The following is a 22469-nucleotide window of genomic DNA, read 5'->3' on the forward strand; positions in this document are numbered from 1 at the left end:
ATGATCTGACTAATGCTATAATGAGAGACAACGTGCTACAATGAACCTTCTCAAAGCCAACCTGTGGATAATAAGTGTAATGCAGTAAAACAGTGTCAGCTCTCAAAGGAAATCCTCCAGTGTGAGGTTTATTGTACATATCTTAAGCTTAATGATGATTAGCTCTCGAACACAAAGTGCAAAAGAATCCACAACTTAAAAAGCTTATTTGCTGTACGAGTCCAATGCGACCTGCTACGCGCTCTGACGAATGAAAATAGACGGTGAATGCGAGCTATTAGCTGCTTGGTGCAAAGTTGGGGCTTAAACTTCCCAGGTTCTTTCAGGTTGTGCGCCGGGGGAGGGATTTTAAAGAGTAAGAATGAGCTAATTGCCCCAGTTTCAGTGTGAGGTGGGCTTGAAATTGCTCCGCTGCTTTGTAGACGTTTCTCAAAGGTTCTAGCTGCTGATATGACAAGCTTACATTTAAAAGATATTTCAGTCTGTCAGTCTTACTCAGGCGGGGAGAATGTAAATAATTTCCTCTTTTTTCCTGTTTCTTTGATGGCTTTCTCATATGAATTCTAATGAAATGTAATGCTGAAAGTCTTTTTTTTTCCATTTTAAGAGCAAAGAAGAAGCTTTTATTTGCTTCTTAGGCTGTATAACACAATGGAAGGACACCTTGAGATAAAAATATATAGTGCTCGATACATGGAGTGTGCAATAACAAGCATATTGACCCTTAAGAAATGACGCCTGTCTCCATGTCAGCAACATGTCAAACTTTAATTCATGCCGAAAACAAACATAGCATCCACATAACTGTACAATCTACACAAAGGAAATGAGAAACACTTTAAATGAAAGATCCAGCACATTCGTTCCTCACATTATCAAAATGTAACGTACCGAATGTCTGAATATACATTTACCAGTGATTTACAACAACTACCTACAACCTACAGCTTTCAATAATTACTGTACACGGTTCAATACACAGAACAGATCCTGCCTAATTTCTGTACTCAAAATATAAACTTATATTTGTTTGTACTGTACCATTAAACTCTTCAGATTACATACTGCAAATGTAAAATAATGGCTTTTGTTTTATATCTAGAGTACTGCTCCTCGGTGCAGCTCGACGCCTGTTATTTCTATATTTTCAATAAACAATCTACTATAAGTATCAGTTCTTCACAATAAGGTCCATTTTTTTCTAAAGTGCAGGAGTGACACAGATGATCAGATTTCTAGATGCAGACTGTGACTGATAATTAACTATTTAATGGCTTGTCTACACCATAAGCAAAATGAGCGCTTGGTAGCAAAAGCTTTGAGGGAGACAGCAAAGCACGATACCAGAGAGAGAGAACAAAAGGGGAGGTTAACCCTACCACGATGTCTGTTTTCATCTGTATTGAGGGACAGGTGTTGAGCATTGATGGGTAGGATCAGTTATTGGTCATTGTTGACAATTATAGCTACTCTAATATGAAGCTTTGAGTGGAAAAAAAGAAAACTAGCACTGAGAAATAAGACATCATGCAAATATATTCTTTTTTCTCTTTTTTTAAATATTTGTTAGTCTATTAAATCAGCAGCAGGAAATGTGCCCGCACTGTGAAATGACCATCAGCACAGATCCTGATCACACAATAAAACGTTGCATCGCCTCAGTTCTTTCTCCCCAAGGTTTAGGTTTGTTTCACTGTGGACTGATTTAACTGACCTGCCGTCTTTTTTGTTAGAACCTTGCAGCATAGCTTCGCTGAAACAATCCTGGTCATGCCATTAGGAAAAAGTTAATATCAAATAACGAACAAAAAGAAGAAGAAGAAGACGCGATTGTACAATCGCCTTGTTCTCCTGCTTTCAGGGTGTATGTTAACAGCAGCTCCGCTCCATCAGTTGTTGTTCATAATCCACCAAGAGGCTGTCAAATGAAGCAATAATTAGACGTCAGTGTTTTATGGCCTCTGCACGAGCTAAACGCATAAGCGATGGCAACAGAAAGAGAAGCTTACAATTCATGATCTAATATGGCATGGGGTAATTTACATATTAAAGCACCAATGATTGGTTTTATTGCCATCGGAGGGCAGCAGAAACAAGCTGCAAACACAATAACAACGTGGCCAACTTGTTAACGAATAATTGGCTGCCAGCACATGCAGAGTAATAATTTGTAGTCCTGTTTCAGTTCGGTTAAGGGTAGCATTGACTCTGTTTTCACCTCTGTTAAACCTGTGCAGGATACAGACAGTGATTATGTGAGATTTCTTTTAAGGAAAACATGGATAAATAAAATAGGAACTACAATGTTGGATGGTGATCATTATCAGACTTCTTTCAAATACTTCAATACTTAATGAGATACATTGTTGACAAATATTATTACACATGAATTACCTTAACTCTACAATTTCCTACAAAAAGAAGAATTAAGCTGATGGACAGAAAGCCTGCATTAACTATGTGGACCTAAGTATCAATATTTTTACATAAGTCAGTGCTTATTTTTTAGATTTAAAATTTAACTAAGAATAATTGACGATTAAGAATAATTATCAATTGCTAAGCTTAATTGGTTCATGAATCAGTTCTTAAAATGATTCATTAATGGCTCAGTCACACTAGAGAAAAACCTGAGGTTTCCCAGTGATTGCACTTCATTTTTTTCATATTTAGAAACTGATTGCAAATACTTGCAGTGGACCGTAGACTGCAGGGTGACAGGGTGACAGCATCAGGTCACCTTGAGGGAGGCCGTCTGTCTCCAAACAACTGCTGCCCAACTTGGACTGACTGCAATCACTCTCAGACAGATTGGCAACGGCTTGCAAATAATTGCTGTCTAGATTTCCAACAAGCTTCCATCAGTCTGAGTCAGTCTGCACCAATAAAAACAACTCATCTTCAACATGCATCTTTGCAATAGGGGACTTGTAGTAGTAGTTAATGTTAATTTCTCTTTAATGTGACATCTGGTTGTGTAGATAGCGACAGACTGAAACAGAACTGCCAATTTATCACAGTTAATCGCTGTATTATCACAAATTGCATGCAACTGTCAAGTCGTTCCCATTCAATTGCAAATTTAATTGCAGACTGACTCTACCTCATTGCTTTTTTTTCCCACTATCTTGACACAACAAAGTTGCTTTGAAGACAGCAGTTGAGCTAGTCCCTGTCTATAAAGCGACGAAAATCACAAGTTGATTGCAGATGGTTGCAGTAATTTTTAATTCCTCTAATGTGACTGTGCCATAAATAATTTGTGATTTCTGTTTATTAAATGAGCAGCTTTCAATGAGCTGCAATAATCAATTTGTTGTTTTGTTGTGTACCTGGGAGAAGCATGGTTGAGACCATTTCTGGCTCTTCCAGCGAGTCAATAACGCAGCCCTGGAAGGTCTTACTGATGGACGACTGCAGGTAGCTGACAGCAAGAAGGGATGAAAAGGATGAGACTGCCAATTTGCACCCAACAAGGCAGGAACACTTTAAAGTGAGTTTGTGAGCAGCTCAGTGTGCTGATCGAATTTCACTTGAGCACTGAAATTCGCAAAAGACATCCTCGAGTTCCTACCTCATCCAGGAGAGACGGTCCTGCCAAAATTCATACATGATGAAGCATGATCTGTCTGGCAAGTTCTGGACTGACACGCTAGAAATGAAAGGAGACAGAGTGAGAGAGGGAGAGAGAGAGAGAGAAAAGAGGGCAGTGGGGTTATCCCATGTCTGGGAAAATTGAAGCAATTTAAAGCAGCTGCATCAAATCACAGAGAGATCCTGAGGCAAACGGCACAGAGGCAGATAAAAGGACATACTGCAGGTTGTTTGGCTGGATGGTAGTGGCATCTGTGTAGATTTTGAGAGCTTGCTGAAACTGCTCCACGTCTCTCTCCTTCACAGACATTTGTCTCTGGACCAGAAGTATGTTCTAGCGGAAATATTAAAGTGGCATCAGTGTTTTACATGCATATACATATAGTATCTATGTGTATATAGTAAATCTGTATTTGGCACACACTAGACTCACTGATTTATATGTCCCTGCCAATGTGTCTTCTTTGAGAGGTTCAAGATGTGGACTCTGAAAATGGGGTCATAAATATTTCAGTCAGCCACGAGCAGAACGAGAACCAGCAGCAGAAATGGCTCAGCCTCCAGTTACAGCCTGTCACAAACCATTGGCTTCCACAAGGAAGAGATCACCATGTTCATATTAACCCTCCTCCAGCCCTCACTTGTACTAAATTCTTGTCTGCAAACCCAAGATAAGAAAATGAACATGTTAACAGGCTATTTTAACATCCCCGAAGCACTGACATCTGTCCTACCTATATTATCACATGACAATTTAAATTCTAAATGAACTCTCACACCTCCAATCAAAATAATGGCTTCCTATTGCAAACTATAAGTAATTCCAAACCTTTGTACTTAAGCACCATTGGCTGTGAATTTAATCAGTGTTCTCCCTGATTGGAGCCCAACACAGTATATATGTATTCTCAGGCTGATGTATTATGCATGCTTTCCATTGTGGGTGCAGAGTCGCTCGGGTCTGCGCTTTCTACAAACTGACTCCTCTGTCAACAAGTATCTTATGCTTCAAGCAGAATTCTTGATTTGCAAACACACAGTAGGCCTTGAATGGTGTGCTCAACATTTCTATATGTAACAGCTAAGCCTGTGGTGAACTTTGATCCTCCCAAAAGCAGACAAAGCCTTAATGCATCTTACACTCTCTCTACCCAGCTTAGCTTCATACAGTTTATTGTTCTCTTAGGTTCAAAGCAAACCGATAAATCAAGATTTAGTGGAACATTTTATTTGCTTTCCCTCTGAGTTGATTCTGCTGTCAAAAATAAAATGCTAAAAATACACCCATGACACAAGACATCAAGCACATCTTTTGAAAAATGGAAGAAAGTGACAAAAACTTCCTTTACACAAACCTCACACTCCATCTTGTCTATGAGCTGCTCCAGCTGGTTGATCTGGGAGCCCCAGTGGTTGTCTGGCTCCACACTGACCCCTGATACCAGAAACATAACTTCAGCCCAGCCCACGGAGATGATTCAATCTTAATTTTTTAATCAAACTTTATGAGAATGACCTCACGCATCCTATTCCCATTTCCCTGAAAAGTACCTGTGGTGAGCATGCCAGAGTAAGGGTCTGTTGGGGAGAGACACATGTTCTTCTGGATGCGTCGACCAGGCCTTTTGGCCATCCTCTGGATGGGCAGGTCAGCGGGCTTCTTCACTATCCTCCGTCCTGTGCAGCCCTGGTCGTGAACAGCCTCCATAGCACAATCCAGCGATGACTGAAGGGACTGCAGCTGGGTGGTGGTTTCCCTCAGCAGGAAGCGTGTCACAAACTGACCCAACACTGACGAGCCCTGATACTCCTTCAAATACAAACGAAGAAAAGGAATCAGCTGTGATAGAAGTATCATTTGTGAAACAACTGTTACCGTAGTCCAACAATTTTTTATTTGGTCTGCTCCACTGTTGTAATAGCTGGTTCAGCCAATTCAGTTTTTATCTGAACTGGTAAGCATTGAAAATTGCTTCTTTAACTATAGAATGCAATTTCTAGAGAAACAGCACTGAGCCTGTTTTTCTGCAGGGCGTGGTTTGTGGCTTGCTGCTAAAAAAGTTAGAGGTACACAGTTTGGCCAGAAAAGCTGAAGGGAGAAAGCATCTCAAAAATTGTCCGGCAATTTTATTAGGCCACAGCACTACCTAATAAAGTGGCCACACATGCACTTAGTAAAAGTGGCAGCAGTGAATGTAAGAAAATAGGCCATAGGTGTACCTAATAAAGTCAGAAGAGGTGTACTTAATAATGTGGCAAAAGGGGTACCCTATAAAGTGGCTGGCCATAATGATCAGGTTAGGCTATAACCTAATAAAAATAGGTTGCCGGGTAAACTATTCGTCTGAGAAAGACTTGAGTCTGTGCTTGAAAACACATGAAATATTTCTAACCATCACAGAGAGACATGATATTCAAAGTCTTATCCAATCACAGTGAGAGACGAGATTTACATTAGCCTGTCAAACGATAATAGACCAACGAAGCAACTCATCAAGTGTCCCTGCAGTGAGTAACCATGGCGATGGCATGAGTCTGAGTAACCAGAGGAATCTGCGTTAATCTGTGCCGAGTTTCACGCAGCACTACTCGATCAATTAGTCCACTCTAACTCTCTCAGTCAGTGGCTCCAAATTTTAGTAGTTACACATTCGCTGAACAAGCAAAAGCTCCCCAGTTTGCAAACCCCTAAAAGATTTGTGTCAGGAAGTGTATCCAGTGTAGAAATCTGCAAATATATGGAGCTACACGCTGTAACGATCGCTTGTGAAAAAGAAGCAGCCAAAAGCAGCGTTTGGGGATTTTTTTTGCAACTATGTTTTTAAATGATTAATAAGCTCTCACCCACCACTGAGCCAGTTTAGTGTGAGAGCTGTGTTTCTATGACAAACCAGATCCGTGCTGAGTAATATGAAAACATCATTTAGCCAACAACAACATATAGTGGGATGTGTTGCTTTGCAGCTATCTCACCAATAATGTAGCCTGGGGCTGATTTTCAGACATCTCTCTGAGCACTGTGAGCTTCAGGGCAGTGTCTGCTGCATTTTAGAAATCTATAAATCTTTTCAAGCTCACTTTTTGAACACAATGACCCTCAACACACTGACCATCGCACTGTGCCATTTCCAAATTGAGTTCAGGAGAAGTGACAGCGAGACGTGATAAATGTTGGCCAGTCTTGTTCAAATCCGTGTTTCTGTACGCGTGATTTATCGGCAGAAGACGAGCTGTGCTGCACAAGTAACCTCTGTCTTTTTTTCTGTTTTTTCTTTTTGATGAGCAGACAGATGAGCTGCAACGCCAGAGTGGATGTGTTCTTTTCACCCCAGGAGATGGTAAAAATGATAAAAATAGCTATACAATTAGTAATATGTTTGGTGTAGCAATTTATTAAGTAACCCTCGTTGTAGGGAGGGCTGAAAAACGCCTCACCTTTTCAGGGAAAAGAAAGCTTTTTGACCAACTTGAAATATGAAAAATGCATGAGCTATAAGCACGTGTGATGCAGAGAAGAGAGATGAAAAGCCAGAAAGCAAGGCTGTGCTGAAGATGAGAGATGTAGAGAGAGAGAAAGCCGAATATCCTCCCGAGTGAATAATAAACCTGGACACTGAAAGAGGAAGAGCAAAAGAAAGAAATGCAGTCATGTGGTTGTGGTGCATTTGCGCGACGTCACGTCAGTTGGACAGCTGCTTGGTTTGTCAGCCTTAGTTACTGTCATCTACACTCCACTACTGCCCAAGCACAGTCATCAGTCACTGCAGAAGCTCCAGTGAAAATAACCTCCTGTAACCGCAGAAAGCAGCCTCATTATAAGTCTGAGTCCACATCCATTTATACTCCACCTGATTCTCATCGTTTGCCAAATACAAAATAAATATTCACCAGTCGGCTTAACAGAAAGGGCTACTCGAGATCAGTACAGACTGAGCTAAGCTATCGATTAAGTCTTAGTGGAAGTTCTCTGATGCTGTTCTCCAGTGTGCCCGCCTAACACAACAGGATTACAGCCCTACTTGTCAGGGCAGGACAATTAAATCCCCACTACATCTCTTGCAATATTAAGCGTGCTGTTCTGCTCGAGCAGGTCTCAAAATAAGATTTTATAACGCTCTAATTAGCATGTTTCACAGTCCAAGGCTACTGTTTCTGTGAGATACTGTTTCTCTTTATCTGAAGGCAACATTCTACTTTGGGGTAGAAGGATGTGAATGAGCCAATATAATGCCGTACTGGTTGCTAGATATGAAATAATGGTGTTCAAAACAAAAACAATGAAGAAATAATGTGCATTTTAATGCTGCAGCTCACTGATGTGTTTGTAAAAAACCTAGACAGGTGGATGAACACACAGCAAGCATTATAATTCATATTTAACTGTTTCACAGTATCTTTGCCTGTGTGCTCTGTTAATTAGTTAGTTTACAACTCATTGCATGTTTTCATAATTAAATTGATTATTTTAGCCATTTTAAAACTGTCATTTTAAGCCATCTGAGCCAATCATGTGTCAAGGATGTTGTTTTTTATTTAAACTTACTGCCCTTCAATTTGTAAAATCCAGGTCACAGTAGCATATGTGATTTGGCTCTGCCATTTCTTTCTTTGCCTCCTCCATATGTGTCTTCTCCGCCTCCAGTATTTCTGCACTTGCTTCAGCATCTTTTCCTGACATTCATTATCTTGATGGTCCATCATATTCTCATTGCAGATCTTTCCTTCCATTCCTCACTTGTCGATTTTCCTATTTCAGATTTTTATTTTGTCGCTTCATTTTTTTGTAGACTGTCTCCTTCCACCTTCTTCTTTTTTATTTATTTAGGCTGTATTTAGTCTTAGCTTCATTCTTCTGCACCACATTTTCTCTCTCTGCTATCTCTTGTCAGAGGTTCTCCTCCTGAGAGCTGCATTTTGCCATCAAAGCCTTTCAGTGAGCCTGGCAGAGAGACGCTCCTTCTCATGTACCAGTTCCTGTATTTTACAGTCCCTATGCCTGAGCTGGTCCTTCACTTCCTTTACCTCCTGCTGGTATTTGCTTGATAGATTTTCTCTGTGTGCCTCCAGCTGTCTGCACAAATAAGTGCACACATTAATATTCCCATCAGCCTCAGCTTTACTTTCTGTTTTATACTAGTTAGACATTTCAGCCATAGTAATATATGTACGGCACCGGCCACTTTATTAGATACGCCGTTCAACTGTTCATTATTGCAAATATTTAACCAGACAATCACATGCATGCAACTCGCTGCATTTAGGCATGCATTCTGATGCAAAGCGAGCATCAAAATGGAGAAAAAGGCGAGTAAAGTGACTTTGATTATAGCATAATTATTGGTGCCAGACAGGCTATTTCAGAAACAGCTGATTTACCTGAGAGCTTGACAGTCACCAGCTCTCAACCCAACAGAGCACCTTTGTGATGTGTTGTAACAGGAAACAAGTATCATGGATTCAGTTCTTTACATCATTAATATTTATATATTCATCTGTGTGGCCATCTTTAATAAGTCCACCAACTCTAATTTGACCATCTGCAAATGAGGTCAAAATGTTGAGGTTGCATGAAAACTGCTTTACTCCCACCTTGCTGGTTAGTTACCCAGGTGATTTACAACAGCAACAGCTGCCATGTTTATCAAGCCTTGTAAGAGAAAGCATCTTTTAAAGGTCTTTGAGCTCATGTTTGAAAATGTACTGCCAGAGTCACTCACGATGGGAAATATTCACTGCAACAGCACACTGATCGCAAAGACTGTGGCAGCGTTTTAAACTGACAGCTGAGACAGTAACAGGAAAGTTTTAACACATCAAAGGATCGAGGATGCTTATGGATTACTGGAAAGATATTGTGCTGTTTATATGTCTTGGCATGCAAAAATCCACACAGCACAGGGGTGAAAGGAACCATAACCAACCTCTTTAGTTTTATCCATGGCCTTCAGAATGGCCACATTCAGCTTTTCCAGAGCAGACAGGACGTTGACGTATTCTCCCAGGTGTGGAGTGAAGTACTCTGGAATGGGAGAAGAACTGTTACTTATTATCATCTGGTTCGTGTTGGACTAGCACAACACAAGTAGTGCTTTTCACAAGAGGATCAGTATCTGGCAACAAATCAGTCAGCAACACTGATGCACACACATCTTTGAGTTATTGTCACTATCAGACCAACATCAACAGCTAAAAGCATCAAAACTCCCCCTGTTCATGATACACACAGTTAAAGTGATCTAATGCACCACATGAATTTTAAAGTAAAGTCGGTAAAATAAAATAAATAAAAGATAGTTACCGGAGAGTTTGTCTATGTCCAGGTTGCTGTGAGGGAGTCACAAAGAGACAAAAGAACCATGTTAATGAAACTTGTCTATCACGCTAAGGCCTCAACTCTTCCTGTCAAAGACCACAAAGACTCTTTTTTAATGGAGTTTGCATGTTTTTCCCATTCGCCTGAGTTCACTCCAGGTACTCTGACTTCTTCCTACATTGTAAAGTATGGTAGGAGCTGATGTTAATTCAAATAGTAGTTGGTCTCATCGTGTGCAAGTCCTTTGATGCGCTGGCATCTTATACATTCTATACATGGAGTTAGCCACCTCTTGCCCAATGCCGGGTGGAGCAGGGATACAACCTCCAAAACTCTAGCTGGATAAGCAGTTACGAGGCTTGGCCTATACTGCAAAGGGGATGATCCCCACTGACTGACTTAAGGTAACTATCTTGTTTCTGTTGTTTCTTCTACTGAGACAGACACATACTCTACAGGAAGCTTTTTGAAGGACCAACTGTTTTTGTTGAATGGTTCTGGTTACCATCTTGGTGAGCAGTTGGAGCTTTGGCACAGGGTGTAAACATGGTGACACTTCACTTAAGATGCTTAGTTTAAAAGCCCTCGGTGTGTGACTCTTACAGTTTGCGCAAAATCACTTTTCCTCTTAGTCATCTCTTAACCACAGACACGATAAACATACCTGTAGATTCTGACAATCTAAGATAATTAATACTGAACAAAAATAGATTAACTGCCCACTGTTAGTAAATGTTATAAAAACACCAGGAATAAAGCAAAATACTCCTCATATTTATATATAGCTGTCCATAGATTCGTAACTATGCTGAAAACAGAAAAAGCTGTTATCTCCTTCAGTCACCTTTCATGGATGGTTATCTGATTGTGTAACCTTATAAAACATTTTGTTTTGTTATAATTTGTTATAAATTTGATAATTTAGCGTTTCATTGCGATGCTGTGCAACCCTCTTGCTAACAGTATAGCAATGAAGTTGAGTAGCATAGATTAAACCACCTGAAATGTATTCACTGTGACTGGTTGGCATATAAGTGATGCCAACAGCACAGAGCTTCCATCACTATTGTTCTCTCAGACACAAAAAAAAGGTTTCTTGGGTGTTTTTATACCAACAGGCATTTTACAGGTGAATGTTTATATATCTTACAGACATATCTTTGCTAATGAGCTAATCAAGCAGGCTGCTGCAAGCCCTCTGGCTTTCACACAAGAATTAAGGCTTTATGAAATATTAGCATCATATTATTTGAAGTGCAGTATTGACATTTCACTGCCAGACAGCAGGAAAGCAGGAGGGGCTACAGATGGCAGCAGAATTGGAGGACATCCAAAAGGAAGATCAGCTTACTCTGTCTGCTGCCTGTCGATGGAGTAATACAGCTCCTGCATCTGCTCATCAGTGAGGATGCCATCGGTGAAATATGACTGGAACTCCTCCAAGTTCAGCTTCCCATCATCTGAAAGGAGAGATGCTTGTGAAAGTTACACCTAGCTGAAGCCTCAGTGTTTCAGCATCTGAATGAAGAGTTTGCCCATAATCGAGTGTAAAGGAACAAAGACACTTTGTCTCTGTGATGCAAACACATTACTGATGAACTCAGAGGTGTTACTGCAAAAAAAATACTTCTGATGAACCGCCCTAGTCCTAAATTCTGTCTTGGTTTACAGTAATGTAACCCTAAAAAGATGGTAAAACTTCCCCTCAACCATTGTTACAATAAATCATCATTCTTTTAATACTGATAAGAGCTGGATTTCCAACTCTCCAGAGTAATAATGATCTAACTGAGCACCAGATTTTCTGTTCAAAAGTTGACTATTAACACCGTCTGATTTCTTCACTGAAACGAGAGAAGAAAATTGGCAAGCCAATGTACCCGCTGTTTCAATTTCTGCAACAGTTCATTTCCATCACTCCAGTTTCTGGACAATCATCACATGAGCACAGTTTGTAACCAGTCTGATACCAACATGTTCAGCATCTGATGCCTTGTGCCGCACAGCTTGCAGGGTCCAGACCTAACCAGTAACAAGAGGTAAACGCAAAGCTCACAAACACGCCACCACCAACGTCTTTCTGTAGGCGCTGAAACCTTCAGAGACCCACATGCCAGCCCTCGCTCACAGCCCTGAGCCAGAAGTAAATCATGTCATATTTTGACTTCGCATCAGCTCGCGCTGTGGATAATTCTGGACACGATTCACTTGCGGGAAAGTCCTCCCAGCAAAATGTATCATCACTGAACATTTGTTGCAGTGTGGCTGTGGAGAAAGAATCGCAGTGAATTTCTCAAACTTTCCCTGTTTAAAAAAAAAAAATCTCCACAAGATGTGGGAGTAAACACAATCTGTTGCACCTCTGACTCACTCTCCAGCCTTCTCCATCGGAGTTGCTTTGGGTTTGAGATTCACACCACATTAAGGCGGCCGAGTGCAGTGCAGCTCAGATGGCGCATTATGCAAGTGCAGCTTTAAAGATCAAAGTGGCAGTGGTATAACGGCTGATCTCCTGGCTATCCGCAGTGTTTATCTAGCAAACTAATAGAGTATATTCATGTACTTCATCTACAGGACTCCTGACCTGCCCTCAGTTTCACTATTTAATGGGCAAAAATGAGATCTAAAGATACTAAGTAATTATAACTGATAGCTCTTTTAGTTGTCCCCCCAAAAAGGATAATAATCAAAGGAAAGGATGGGAGAAAGTACTGGATTGGTGCATCTGGAATAATATTAGTTGATCATATCAGTGACACCTTCAGGTGTTTGATAATTTAAAAAACGACTACAAAATAGACTTTATAATTACAGATATTCTAAATGTACATGCATGTATTTCTCAAACTATAAATACATGCTGTAAATTCAACATAAAAACATAGCAGGCTATGACAGCAGTCTGCATATTTTCCTCCATAACACCCAGGAGCGTACACAAAATGCACAGCGGTGCACAGCGGTGCATAGCACAAACGTCTTTCTCTGAGGCTGCACACTATGAGAGCGGCCAAATTTCCTCTCAAGAGAATACTGTGAGTTATTTTATTATGAAGCTCGTGCAACACTTTTTCACACCGTTTAGGGTGGATCTATCTCATCATGAACGTGACTTTGTTGTAATGTGTCTTCATTCCACTGTTAGTTAAAGCTGGCTAATGTCACCTCTCAGACAGAGATTTAATTAAAAACTATTCCTGTTTTGCGTCAGTTTATTCCAGTTTATTTCGACAAACTAATGTCAATAAACACCTCCACAGGGAAATTTAAAGAGCTACTAAGACAGTTGCAAAATCTCATGACAGAAGCAAAGCAGCTCGCTGGCTTTAATTGTCTCACTTCACACTGACTAAAACTGCAGCTCTAACTGCAACCTAAACGACACGATCGCCCCCGTACTGAAGAGCATTTCTTTCCAGGAACACTTCCCTTGAGGAAATCCTGAACCTAAAAGGGCTAAGACTGCAGCACTGCTAAAAATTCATAAAGCCCATCGGTGCGATTCAGTTGAAAAGCAGAGGTGAGAACAGGCCGCAGATAAAAACATCCTGTATGTGTTGCCTCAAAGAGCAAGTGTATGAAATCGATTACCAATCAGCAGAGGAGCGGAAAAATGAATGCGCAGCAATATTTCCCAAAGTTCATTTCCAACCATGAATGCCAAACAATGCCAACAACAGCGGGTTTATGATATCTTTAGACTATGAATTATTGGTCATTTATTACTAAATAGACTAACTGATGGTTAATTGCAGACCTACTAGTTTATTGAATTTGTTGATAGTGATTTTTGACCACATTTGCATCTCACAAACTGAACAAGATGACAAAGGTGATGTAGCGATACAGCGAGCGCGGCATCACTTTTGCACATCCCTGCAATTCTGCTGCTGTTGGCACCTGTCTCTCTGCTCCAGCACCAAATGCCTTAACAATTAGACAACTGCAAAAGATCATGTATGTGCAGCCAAAAACTTACAAAACACCCTCAGATATCAGCCTTTTTCATATTTTTTTTAATCTACTAAATGCATTTGAAACTTGGTTTTGAAATACAAAAAGAACAAATCAACAACAAAAGGAAAAATGAATGAAAAGAAGCGTAGAGAAAAATCTCTGGGTCGAGAATACACCTCATCATATAGAGCACATCTCCATGAGTTGATTTGTTTTTTCATCTCCAGACCTAATTGCTGATTTGTGCTTTTCATGGCTGTTATTGTTTTTTTCCTGGTGATAAAAGTGAATCTCAGCAAAGTGAATCTCAGCAAACAGCCTGTAGATTAAAAGCATTTAGCATCTACTTCATATTTGTGCAGTTGCATTTTTGGTCTATTAAAAATGTAATTCCTGATTACAATAGCAAAGAGGAGTGTAGTGGGCTGGCAGACAGCCCTCATTAAAATCCACAGTACAAGAAGTATATCATGGCAGCCTACTCAGCACTGATTGGAAGGCGGCACTTTCCTCTTCAGTGCACAGCTCAGTGAGTTTGAGGAAATAAGAGCCAAGCAGAGTTTAGCTGCAAAATGAAGATAACGAACACAAGAATGCTGCAAAGTTTTCGTTCTTTCTACAAAGAGTGTGAGCGCCGGGGCGTGTCAGGCTGAAAACACAAACCACGAGGAGCAGACCTGAACCGTCACAAAATGCTGTCACAGCACTGTACATTTTTATGCTCATTAACATCATTTTCTGAAGAAAAAAAAGGCAGAATTTTTGTAGTTGCACTAGCACACTGAATTTTAATTCATATATTTAAGTGCAGACATTCAGCTTTAATTCAAGGTGTTTAACGGGGTTTTGCATTTACTTTTAAGAATTGCAGTTATTTTTATTCACAGTCCCCTATTTTTGGAGGGTCTAAACTAATTGAACATGCTAATTTTGAATTTAAGGGCTGATTTTATAACTAGAATGAAAAAGCCTCGCAGAGAATGACTGCCTGACTGCCATCACATACCATGGACATCATCAAATGCTGTGTTTCTTCCCTTGACATACTCTGCTAGGTCTTTACTGCAGCAGCCTGTAGTTGCTGCTTGTGTTTGGGTCTCTCTGTATTCATTTTGTATTTGATAACTGACCTGAACTGACTCTGCCTTTGAAGTATATCCCATTTCTTTTTCTTGAGAAACTCTTGGGTTGCTTTTGCAGTATGCTTTTGGGTTGTTATCCTTTTGGACTGTGAAGAGCTGAATGATCAGTTTTACAACATTTGAATGAATGAATCTGAGGAGAGTATAGCCCTGTACACTTCACAGTTCATCCTGCTACTTCTATCAGCAGCTACATCGTCACTTAACGCCAGTGATCCACTGGCAGTCATTCACACCACACCATAACATTGCCTACACCGTATTTGACAGATGGTGTGGTATGCTTCATGAGCTCTTTCTTTATCATTCTGGTACGAGTTAACCTTGGTTTCTTCTGTCTAAAGATTTTTTTTTCCAGAACTGTGCAGGCTTTTCTAGAAGTTTAAGTCTAAGTTCTTGACGTAGATGTTTTTTGTTTTTTGGGGGGCAACCAACCAACAGGGGGTAAAGTTGTTTTTAGTATCCAAGGAAATAATTCTGTCATCATGCACTTTACTTGTCTTCTGTGGTCTTTCAGTCTGAACTGGTCAGTTAATTGGTTCCTTGAATAAATTTACCAGATTACAGATTTGGCCGCTTCTAAAATTTTTACCTAATAGGGTTGTATTGGGGGGGGGGGGGGGGGGGGGGGGGGGGGGGAGTTAGTTACAGTGAAAAGACACTTACGACATTATGTCATGAAACTCCTCCATGAGCCTCTGGACATGGGGGATTGTGCATTAAATTGGCTGCAGTTCCCAAATAATTGATGCATATTTCTTGTTCAACCCCTTGAATAGAAGCTTAAAGTCTGCACTTCACATATTGAATATTTTATTTGTAATTCACTCTGGTAGTGAACAGAAGAACTACAAAAATTAGGTCTCTGTCCAACAAATTATGCACCTTACTGTACACTCCCACCTTTGCTGCCTTCCAGCTGCTATGCTCTTCACTTATTATCACCTAACACTCAGCCTCAAAGAAGAAAAATCCACCCGCCCTTTATTTCTATTTTCATAACAGACCCAAAGAAAAAAATTCATCTTTTATGTGCCAATTTATAATTCACAAACTGAAGGGCTGTTTTCACATCTCAGTATCTTCACACGAGCTGTGGGGCACCCCGGAAAACCTCTGCTCATGGCGGCACGTTGCATCATTAATCCTGCTCTTACGCAACACGTTCAACGTCCTCCAGAGGGAAGCGATCAGAGTCCGTAGATACTCTACACGCATTAATAACTCAACACTTTTGCATTTTACATTCCATTAAATGAAGATGCAGCGCATGAATACAAAATTGAGAACAGAAACATTTCCCTGTTTGTCAGCTGTGTTTTTCAAGCAACACTAAATTCTCTGCGTTCTCCTAGGAGACATTGATGTAGCAAATTCCCTTTGAAGTAAAGAGGTGAAACTGCATCGCTTTAATCAAGCGAAACAGGGACACGTTTACGAAGAGAAAACATTGAATTTACATTTATTGCAATTCTCAGGTGAGTTTGCACCACTCGAAGTTAAAATGTGTTTTCTACAAAGGAGAGCAGAACCAGCCAAGGCAACAGTTTTTCTATAGTTAGATCATTTGCATATGCATTACCTCACAATATGTGTTATTTATATCCATGACTATCACTGAGATGAGCAGTGGTGCTGGCAATGCACTGATATGAACAATGCTTTTAGGGGGAACTGTAGGAGTTCATCCTGTCAAATCCAATCCCATCACAAAACCAAAAAATAAATAAAAATGCAGCTGGACCTGACCCCAGTTATTCAAATCCTCTGCATCTCACAAGGATGGCGATACAATTAAATGATTAAATGGAAGAATAAGTTCCACCAAGGCCACTGTCTGAACGAAGCCACCAAAGCTACATCCTTCAACAAAATTTTAATTGAGTTTTAATTAACCGTTCAATCCAATTAGATTTGCATTTTGCTTACTCACCGTTTTTGTCTGCACGGCGTAAAATCTGCAAGAAAAGAGAAAAGTTGTGTTTAGGCGTTAAGGTCCGCAAGCACAATATTTTAACACGGGCAATTGAGATGTGTAGCACTAGGCTGACATTAACCGACACAAGGATTTTTGTATTTTGAAGCCATCCAGTGAGAAGTTAAAGATGTATGAGGCAATTTATTTGTGTGAGATGAAACTTAGCCCATTCTTCTCTTTCTGTATGAGCAGCAAAATGTTTAAGGGGAGATGTAATTTCCTCATTTCAATAACAAAAGAGACACGAAATATCTCAGGAAATGCAATACTGACATTTGTGTGGCGCCCAGAGGAGTTTCAGAGTGAAACCTTTCATGCTTTTTTTCCTCCGCAGGGGCTGTCATGCTTACAGTTTTGTGAAAAGACTGCAGAAGCAACACTCCTTTATAGTCACTATTTATACCATGAATAGTAATCCTTCTTATCTAAAGCCTTATCATCAATAACACCAAATCTTTTTTTGCTAATCAGTTACCGTGTGTGGATCAATAGAGTCCAGTGTCTGACGGATTAACCGCGTCATTACACTGGAGTGGTGAAGCTGCATCCAGCTGTCACTTTTCAAGCACATCGGAGTGTGAAGGCTTCAATACACTCTGCTGACATCGAGCATTTAAACAGAATCCCTCCTCCATTGAAGACACACTGTACTGTGCAAAAGTCCCAAGGGTCACTTCTTTTTTTTTAGCATTGAAATATGTGCAACCACACATGGAAATACAACATACAAGGAAAACACAGAGTGCAGAGTTCTAATAGCTTGAAAATCAATATTTGGTATGACCACCATTAATAATAATCAATATACCCTAAACTCTCTTAGACAAGCTTTCTCGTAGCCTTCAGGAATAGATCTCCAGGCTTTGAAAGAGCTGTTTTTAAAATTCAGTCACAGAGCAGATAATCAGTCAGCAGGCAATCTTTGGTACATCCCCGAAAAAGGTCTAGGGGGTGAGGAGAGGTAACGTAAAAGTGGAAAGAGGTCAGTTTGAAACGTTTTACTGCTGAGAGGTTAACAGAGGGAAGCATCAAGCATACAGTACTTAGCTTCAGGGAGACCCAAGGCCAACACAACAAACAAAACAGCTCTAACTTAAAGCGAAACTTAGCCAAACAAAAAGACTACACTTCAACTTCCTATCACCCAAGGAAAAACAGGGGGAAAGGGTGGATATTAAAAAAATGGCAGCTCTCCCCTATAAGCTTCCTCCAGGCACTGTAGCAGAAGGTAAACAAAGGTCAAACCAGCTGCAGTTTACAATCGACATCAAGCTAGCCAGCCAGAGTCCTAAGTGTTTCTAACAATCAACAGTTTCAACTGTATGACCATGAAGGGTTTGGACATGGTGTGTGCTGGATAGTTTACGGCAATATCTTGCATTTATTTTGAATCAGACTTAAAATCATGTTTATGTGTGATAAGAGATTTCTGAATTTGAGCAAAAGCAGGCTGTAGATTTGCAATGGCCAGATCATGAGAGGACCCAGCTACATAATAAATTATGTCATCTATATAAAATTGCATAAAATTTTATAAAATATTGTATAAAATTCTGTCTCCCTATGCTCTCTCCTTTTCTCCTCACCCCAATCGGGTATGGCAGCTACTCCCTGAGCATGCTTGTACCAGAGGTTTCTTCCTGCTAAAAGGGAGTTTTTCCTTCCCACTGTCACCAAACGCTTGCTTGTATGGGGGAAGTGTGGTTGTTGGGGTTTCTTTCTAATATTCTAGGATCTTGACCTTACAATATATGGTGTCTTGAGGGCACTGTTGTTGTGAATGGCTGCAATATAAACAGAGAACTGGACTGAATTGAGTTTTCTGAAGTGGCAGAAACAATATTGTTTTTGCAGCTCTGAATATTTAGTGGAGGATATATAGACTCAGAGATGCTTTTTCTTTGTTACACAAAAAAAGTCCAGTAGAACTGTAGGGGTGATAAAAAAGCCTTGCAAATATCTGACTTCCTAGTTATGTGCCGATTTTCAAAACAGTTTTTTTAAAAGAAGGGACGGAGGCAGACGTTTTAAAGGCTTTCCAGAGATATTTGTGTAAAAATAAATCAGATTTGGCTTTTCTAATGAGTCTAATACAATACATGTATACTTTGTACTAAAAATGTTGCCAATCAGATTGATGGTTTTTGCCAACTTCCAGACTGCATCTGAAGCATTTTCTTTAGATCAAAACCAAAGAAAATGGAACAAAATGCTTATAGATGGAATTAAAAATATGTCCTATGCTAAGCTGTCTGTTATGTGTAGACACAGGACTGGTTCATGCCTTGAGCAGGGTGCCTTTTATATGCTTAAATGAGTCACAGGTCAGTGCTGGGTGACTTAAAAAACAAACAAACTAAATTCCTCTGAAAAATGTTGGGTACAAGGACTGGACTGAAAAACCAGGAGAAATTTTGCTCAACATCACGTTTAAAAAGTTACAAGAAGGTCTGGCACATTGGCAGGAAAATATTTAAAAATGAGGGATGTCTCAAGACTTTTGCACAGCATGTACACAACAAAAACTGTACTCACAATTCAATCCAGTGACCACATAAGGGCAATGCTTGAACCCGACTACAAATCATGCATTTGCATTTATTATTGTTGAGTGTAATACCAACAAAATCATGTTGTTACATTGTGTTTTCATCAATAGGTACACTGTAGTGCCTTACATCAAAACATTAATGTAACAGGGACAAAGCATAATACAGACCTGATGTTCACTAATGATGACATGTCATTAGCTGACTGGCTAAAGGGTTACTTGTGATAAAGCTAAGATGGCATAAGGACTTGAATACAGGTCTGATGAAGTACAAGAGCTAAGATTTACGGCCCTTCTGTGGGAGGCTGGTGGAGTCGATGGTGGTGTTGTTATCCCACAGAGCCAATGAAGACATTCTAAAAGTAGCAGCATGGATGCTACTCAGTTAAAAAAAAATCAGTCACTGCGGTAAGCTGGTAAGTCACAGTGAGTCCTTAATAAACTACAGAGAGCTACATCTTCTTATCTCTATGCCATCCATTACACGGACGGCACTGAAAATAATTATTATATCAAAAAGACTAAAAAAGAGAAACCTTGGGAATGTGAAAGATTGAAGTCTGAGTCTGTTAAACCGAGTCCTTCAGTGTATCTAATTAAATAGACAAATGGTAAAAAACACAAAAAGCTCCCTGAAGCCAAACGGAGCTGTGAAGTGACTGTGCAGAAAATGAAAAGCATATTAAAAGTAACATATTACGCTAATTTCTGACATTTTCTTTTAGCCATGCATTACTAAACCTTCAAAATAATCCGTATTTCTCTTATAGTGGATCTTGATTCTGGACCTCATGACCTCATGATTCAAATGTTTGTCCATGTTAATTATGAACATACATGCCTGGAGTAGTAATCAAGTATATTAACATGGCAGAAAATAAGGAAAAGCTTACAGGATCTCTTACTACAGATGTAAGTGTGTGTAACAGCATTAATTATTTGTGTGGAAGACAGTAAATAAAAATAGGGGACTCACTGCAGGTTAATGACATGCTATTTGGAGCAGGGATGTATAGAGATCATGACAGTAAACAGAGAAAAGATGCTTTAAAATGAGATCCAACTCTTATTTCCTACAACTAGAATACATGTCATTCATAAGCCTCAACATTAGCCCACCACTTGGCTGCCACCTGGAAACACATCTGGGCACTGATTTGAGCAGTTATTTTAATGCTTAGTCTCAATGAAGTGTAATTTCAAGTGAGCCAAATCTAATCACTAATACTTTTGTTAATGCAAGTTAACACAGGTGTGTGTTAATGCAGGCTTTAACCACCTTTTCCCCACTGAAAGCTTTACTTCTGCCACTGTCTTAGATTTTCATTTCAGAATTGCTGAGTCCCATGTCTCTGTTATTATCTCTCATACTGGGTTCATTAAAGAAAACGCCTACTTGGAGGTAACGCAGTGCTGGCTCGAGAGAATGGCCGCTAACTGCGTTTAAACCAATTGTGCACTCGCTGCAGTCTGATTTCCCCGTTGCTGGCCAATGATCTGCCTTGAGGAAAGTGAATTTAATTTGCAGCCTGCTGTCAGAAAGTCTAACACTGGGAAATTATGCTGCTAATTCGCTGTCTTCTTATTTGTGGCTAACTACGGAGTCATTGTGGCACAAAACACAAAGCATTTCTTTGTTGGGGCACATTTATGTAGTAGGATATTGTAATTTCCAGAGTTAAGAATTAAAAATGTAGGATCTTTTTACTTGTGAAAGGCATTTTTATTATTATTTTCAGAGTGAGGGGAAAATCATATCATGCAGTAATAACATATTTGATCTAGTGCATGACCCTTAATATTTTGTTAGAAATTTGAAATAAAAAGGCTGCACTGCATTTCTTAGCAGGTAAAAGGTCAGTCCCATCAAAGAAAATATGTCAGATTGCTTCGTCCGGGATATCTGTGTTTTGTAATTGACGCAATGATGTGCATGCATTCACCTTTCTTACATAATAGTGCTGCTGCCAAACTCACACGTGAATAGTAGACTGGCATTAACTCAGTATGAACCAAAGAGAAGAATGAAGAACAGTGGATTACTCATCCTGCGCTTTTGTTAAACGACCCCAGAAGGTGGACACGAGCAGAACACGTTCAAATGCAATCACACACAAGACTACTGAGAAAAATACGTTTTAAAAAAGATGTATTATTAAGAAATGACATATGTGTTTCTTTAAAAAAAAAAATCTTCCAAATATAAAAACACACTATGTACTTACATCCTGAAATAATGAGATCCCTTGATTGTGCTTGTGGTCAAGCTCCTGCCGCTTTCTCAAGTGTTCGTGCTTGGCAGACTGAAGACACATGGTGATGAGCTCTGTGCAGGCCAGCATCTTGCTGCTTCTCTTCAAAATTTGATGCTTTTTCGTCTTCTTCTTGTTGATGTCTTATGGAGAGGTTGCCCTTGCCAGGGAGGATGATGATGCTGGTCCTGTGATCCAGTCAGGGATGAGCTAAACCCTGCCTGCTGCCCTCTGCCTGCAGCCCGCCGCCTGCGCGTCTACGGCAGCAGAAAAACTCCGCCTCTACACGACCCCGAAGCAGCGATTCATAAAAGTCCGAGGAATGCATCATCTCCACCTGCTGGTGAGAGTGCACAGACGCTGTCACGTTATAGGCTGGCTGAAGGAGGATAAAGAGAGAAAAAAAAAAAAAAAAAAAGGAGCTCCTGATATATTGATTTATTACTCGCACTGTGATCAGTGATGCGTTTAAGAGAAGTGAAGAAGAGAGTCCAGGCAGGGTGGAGAGTACTGTCGTGGTAGAGGTGGGGTATCTGTGACAGACGGATGGCAGCAAGAGCTTTTCACTCTTGCTGAGACCTGCTAGATGTGTGGTTTGGTGGAGACGGTGGCTCTAAAAAAAAAAAAAGACAGAAGGCAGAGGTGGAGGCGGCAGTCAATGTTTCCATTGGGGGTGACCGGG

At 40.1% G+C, this 22469-nt stretch overlaps 1 protein-coding gene across 1 annotated transcript; it reads right to left on the reverse strand.

The window, feature by feature from the left end:
- Nucleotides 1-749: 749 nt before the first annotated feature.
- LOC147304997 (N-terminal EF-hand calcium-binding protein 1-like) lies at nucleotides 750-22171 on the reverse strand. The gene is made up of 12 exons (XM_086276364.1): nucleotides 21761-22171; nucleotides 16940-16964; nucleotides 11259-11367; nucleotides 9893-9918; nucleotides 9516-9613; nucleotides 5146-5404; nucleotides 4950-5029; nucleotides 4028-4081; nucleotides 3816-3928; nucleotides 3575-3652; nucleotides 3333-3424; nucleotides 750-1918 (listed from the first exon to the last, which is right to left on the reverse strand). Exons 1-12 carry the CDS (start codon nucleotides 21875-21877, stop codon nucleotides 1890-1892), a joined length of 1080 nt encoding a protein of 359 aa, XP_086132490.1. The 5' UTR covers nucleotides 21878-22171; the 3' UTR covers nucleotides 750-1889.
- Between the last annotated feature and the right edge of the window lie 298 nt (nucleotides 22172-22469).

This window comes from Aulonocara sp. 'chitande type north' Nkhata Bay, linkage group LG20 (genome assembly GCF_057382095.1).
Source record: "Aulonocara sp. 'chitande type north' Nkhata Bay isolate Kocher_YH1m ecotype deep benthic linkage group LG20, A_spYH_male_GT1.1, whole genome shotgun sequence".
In the NCBI taxonomy this organism is placed as follows: domain Eukaryota; kingdom Metazoa; phylum Chordata; class Actinopteri; order Cichliformes; family Cichlidae; genus Aulonocara; species Aulonocara sp. 'chitande type north' Nkhata Bay.

What these genes read in the sequence shown, in the direction of transcription:
- LOC147304997 (XM_086276364.1), bottom strand. Translation starts at nt 21,877, where the DNA reads ATGCTGGCCTGCACAGAGCTCATCACCATGTGTCTTCAGTCTGCCAAG. An exon ending in GGACATAGACAAACTCTCCG is followed by an intron (nt 9,614 to 9,892) that starts GTAACTATCTTT and finishes CTCCCATTCCAG; the next exon opens with AGTACTTCACTCCACACCTG. An exon ending in CTCTGGCATGCTCACCACAG is followed by an intron (nt 5,030 to 5,145) that starts GTACTTTTCAGG and finishes TTCTGGTATCAG; the next exon opens with GGGTCAGTGTGGAGCCAGAC.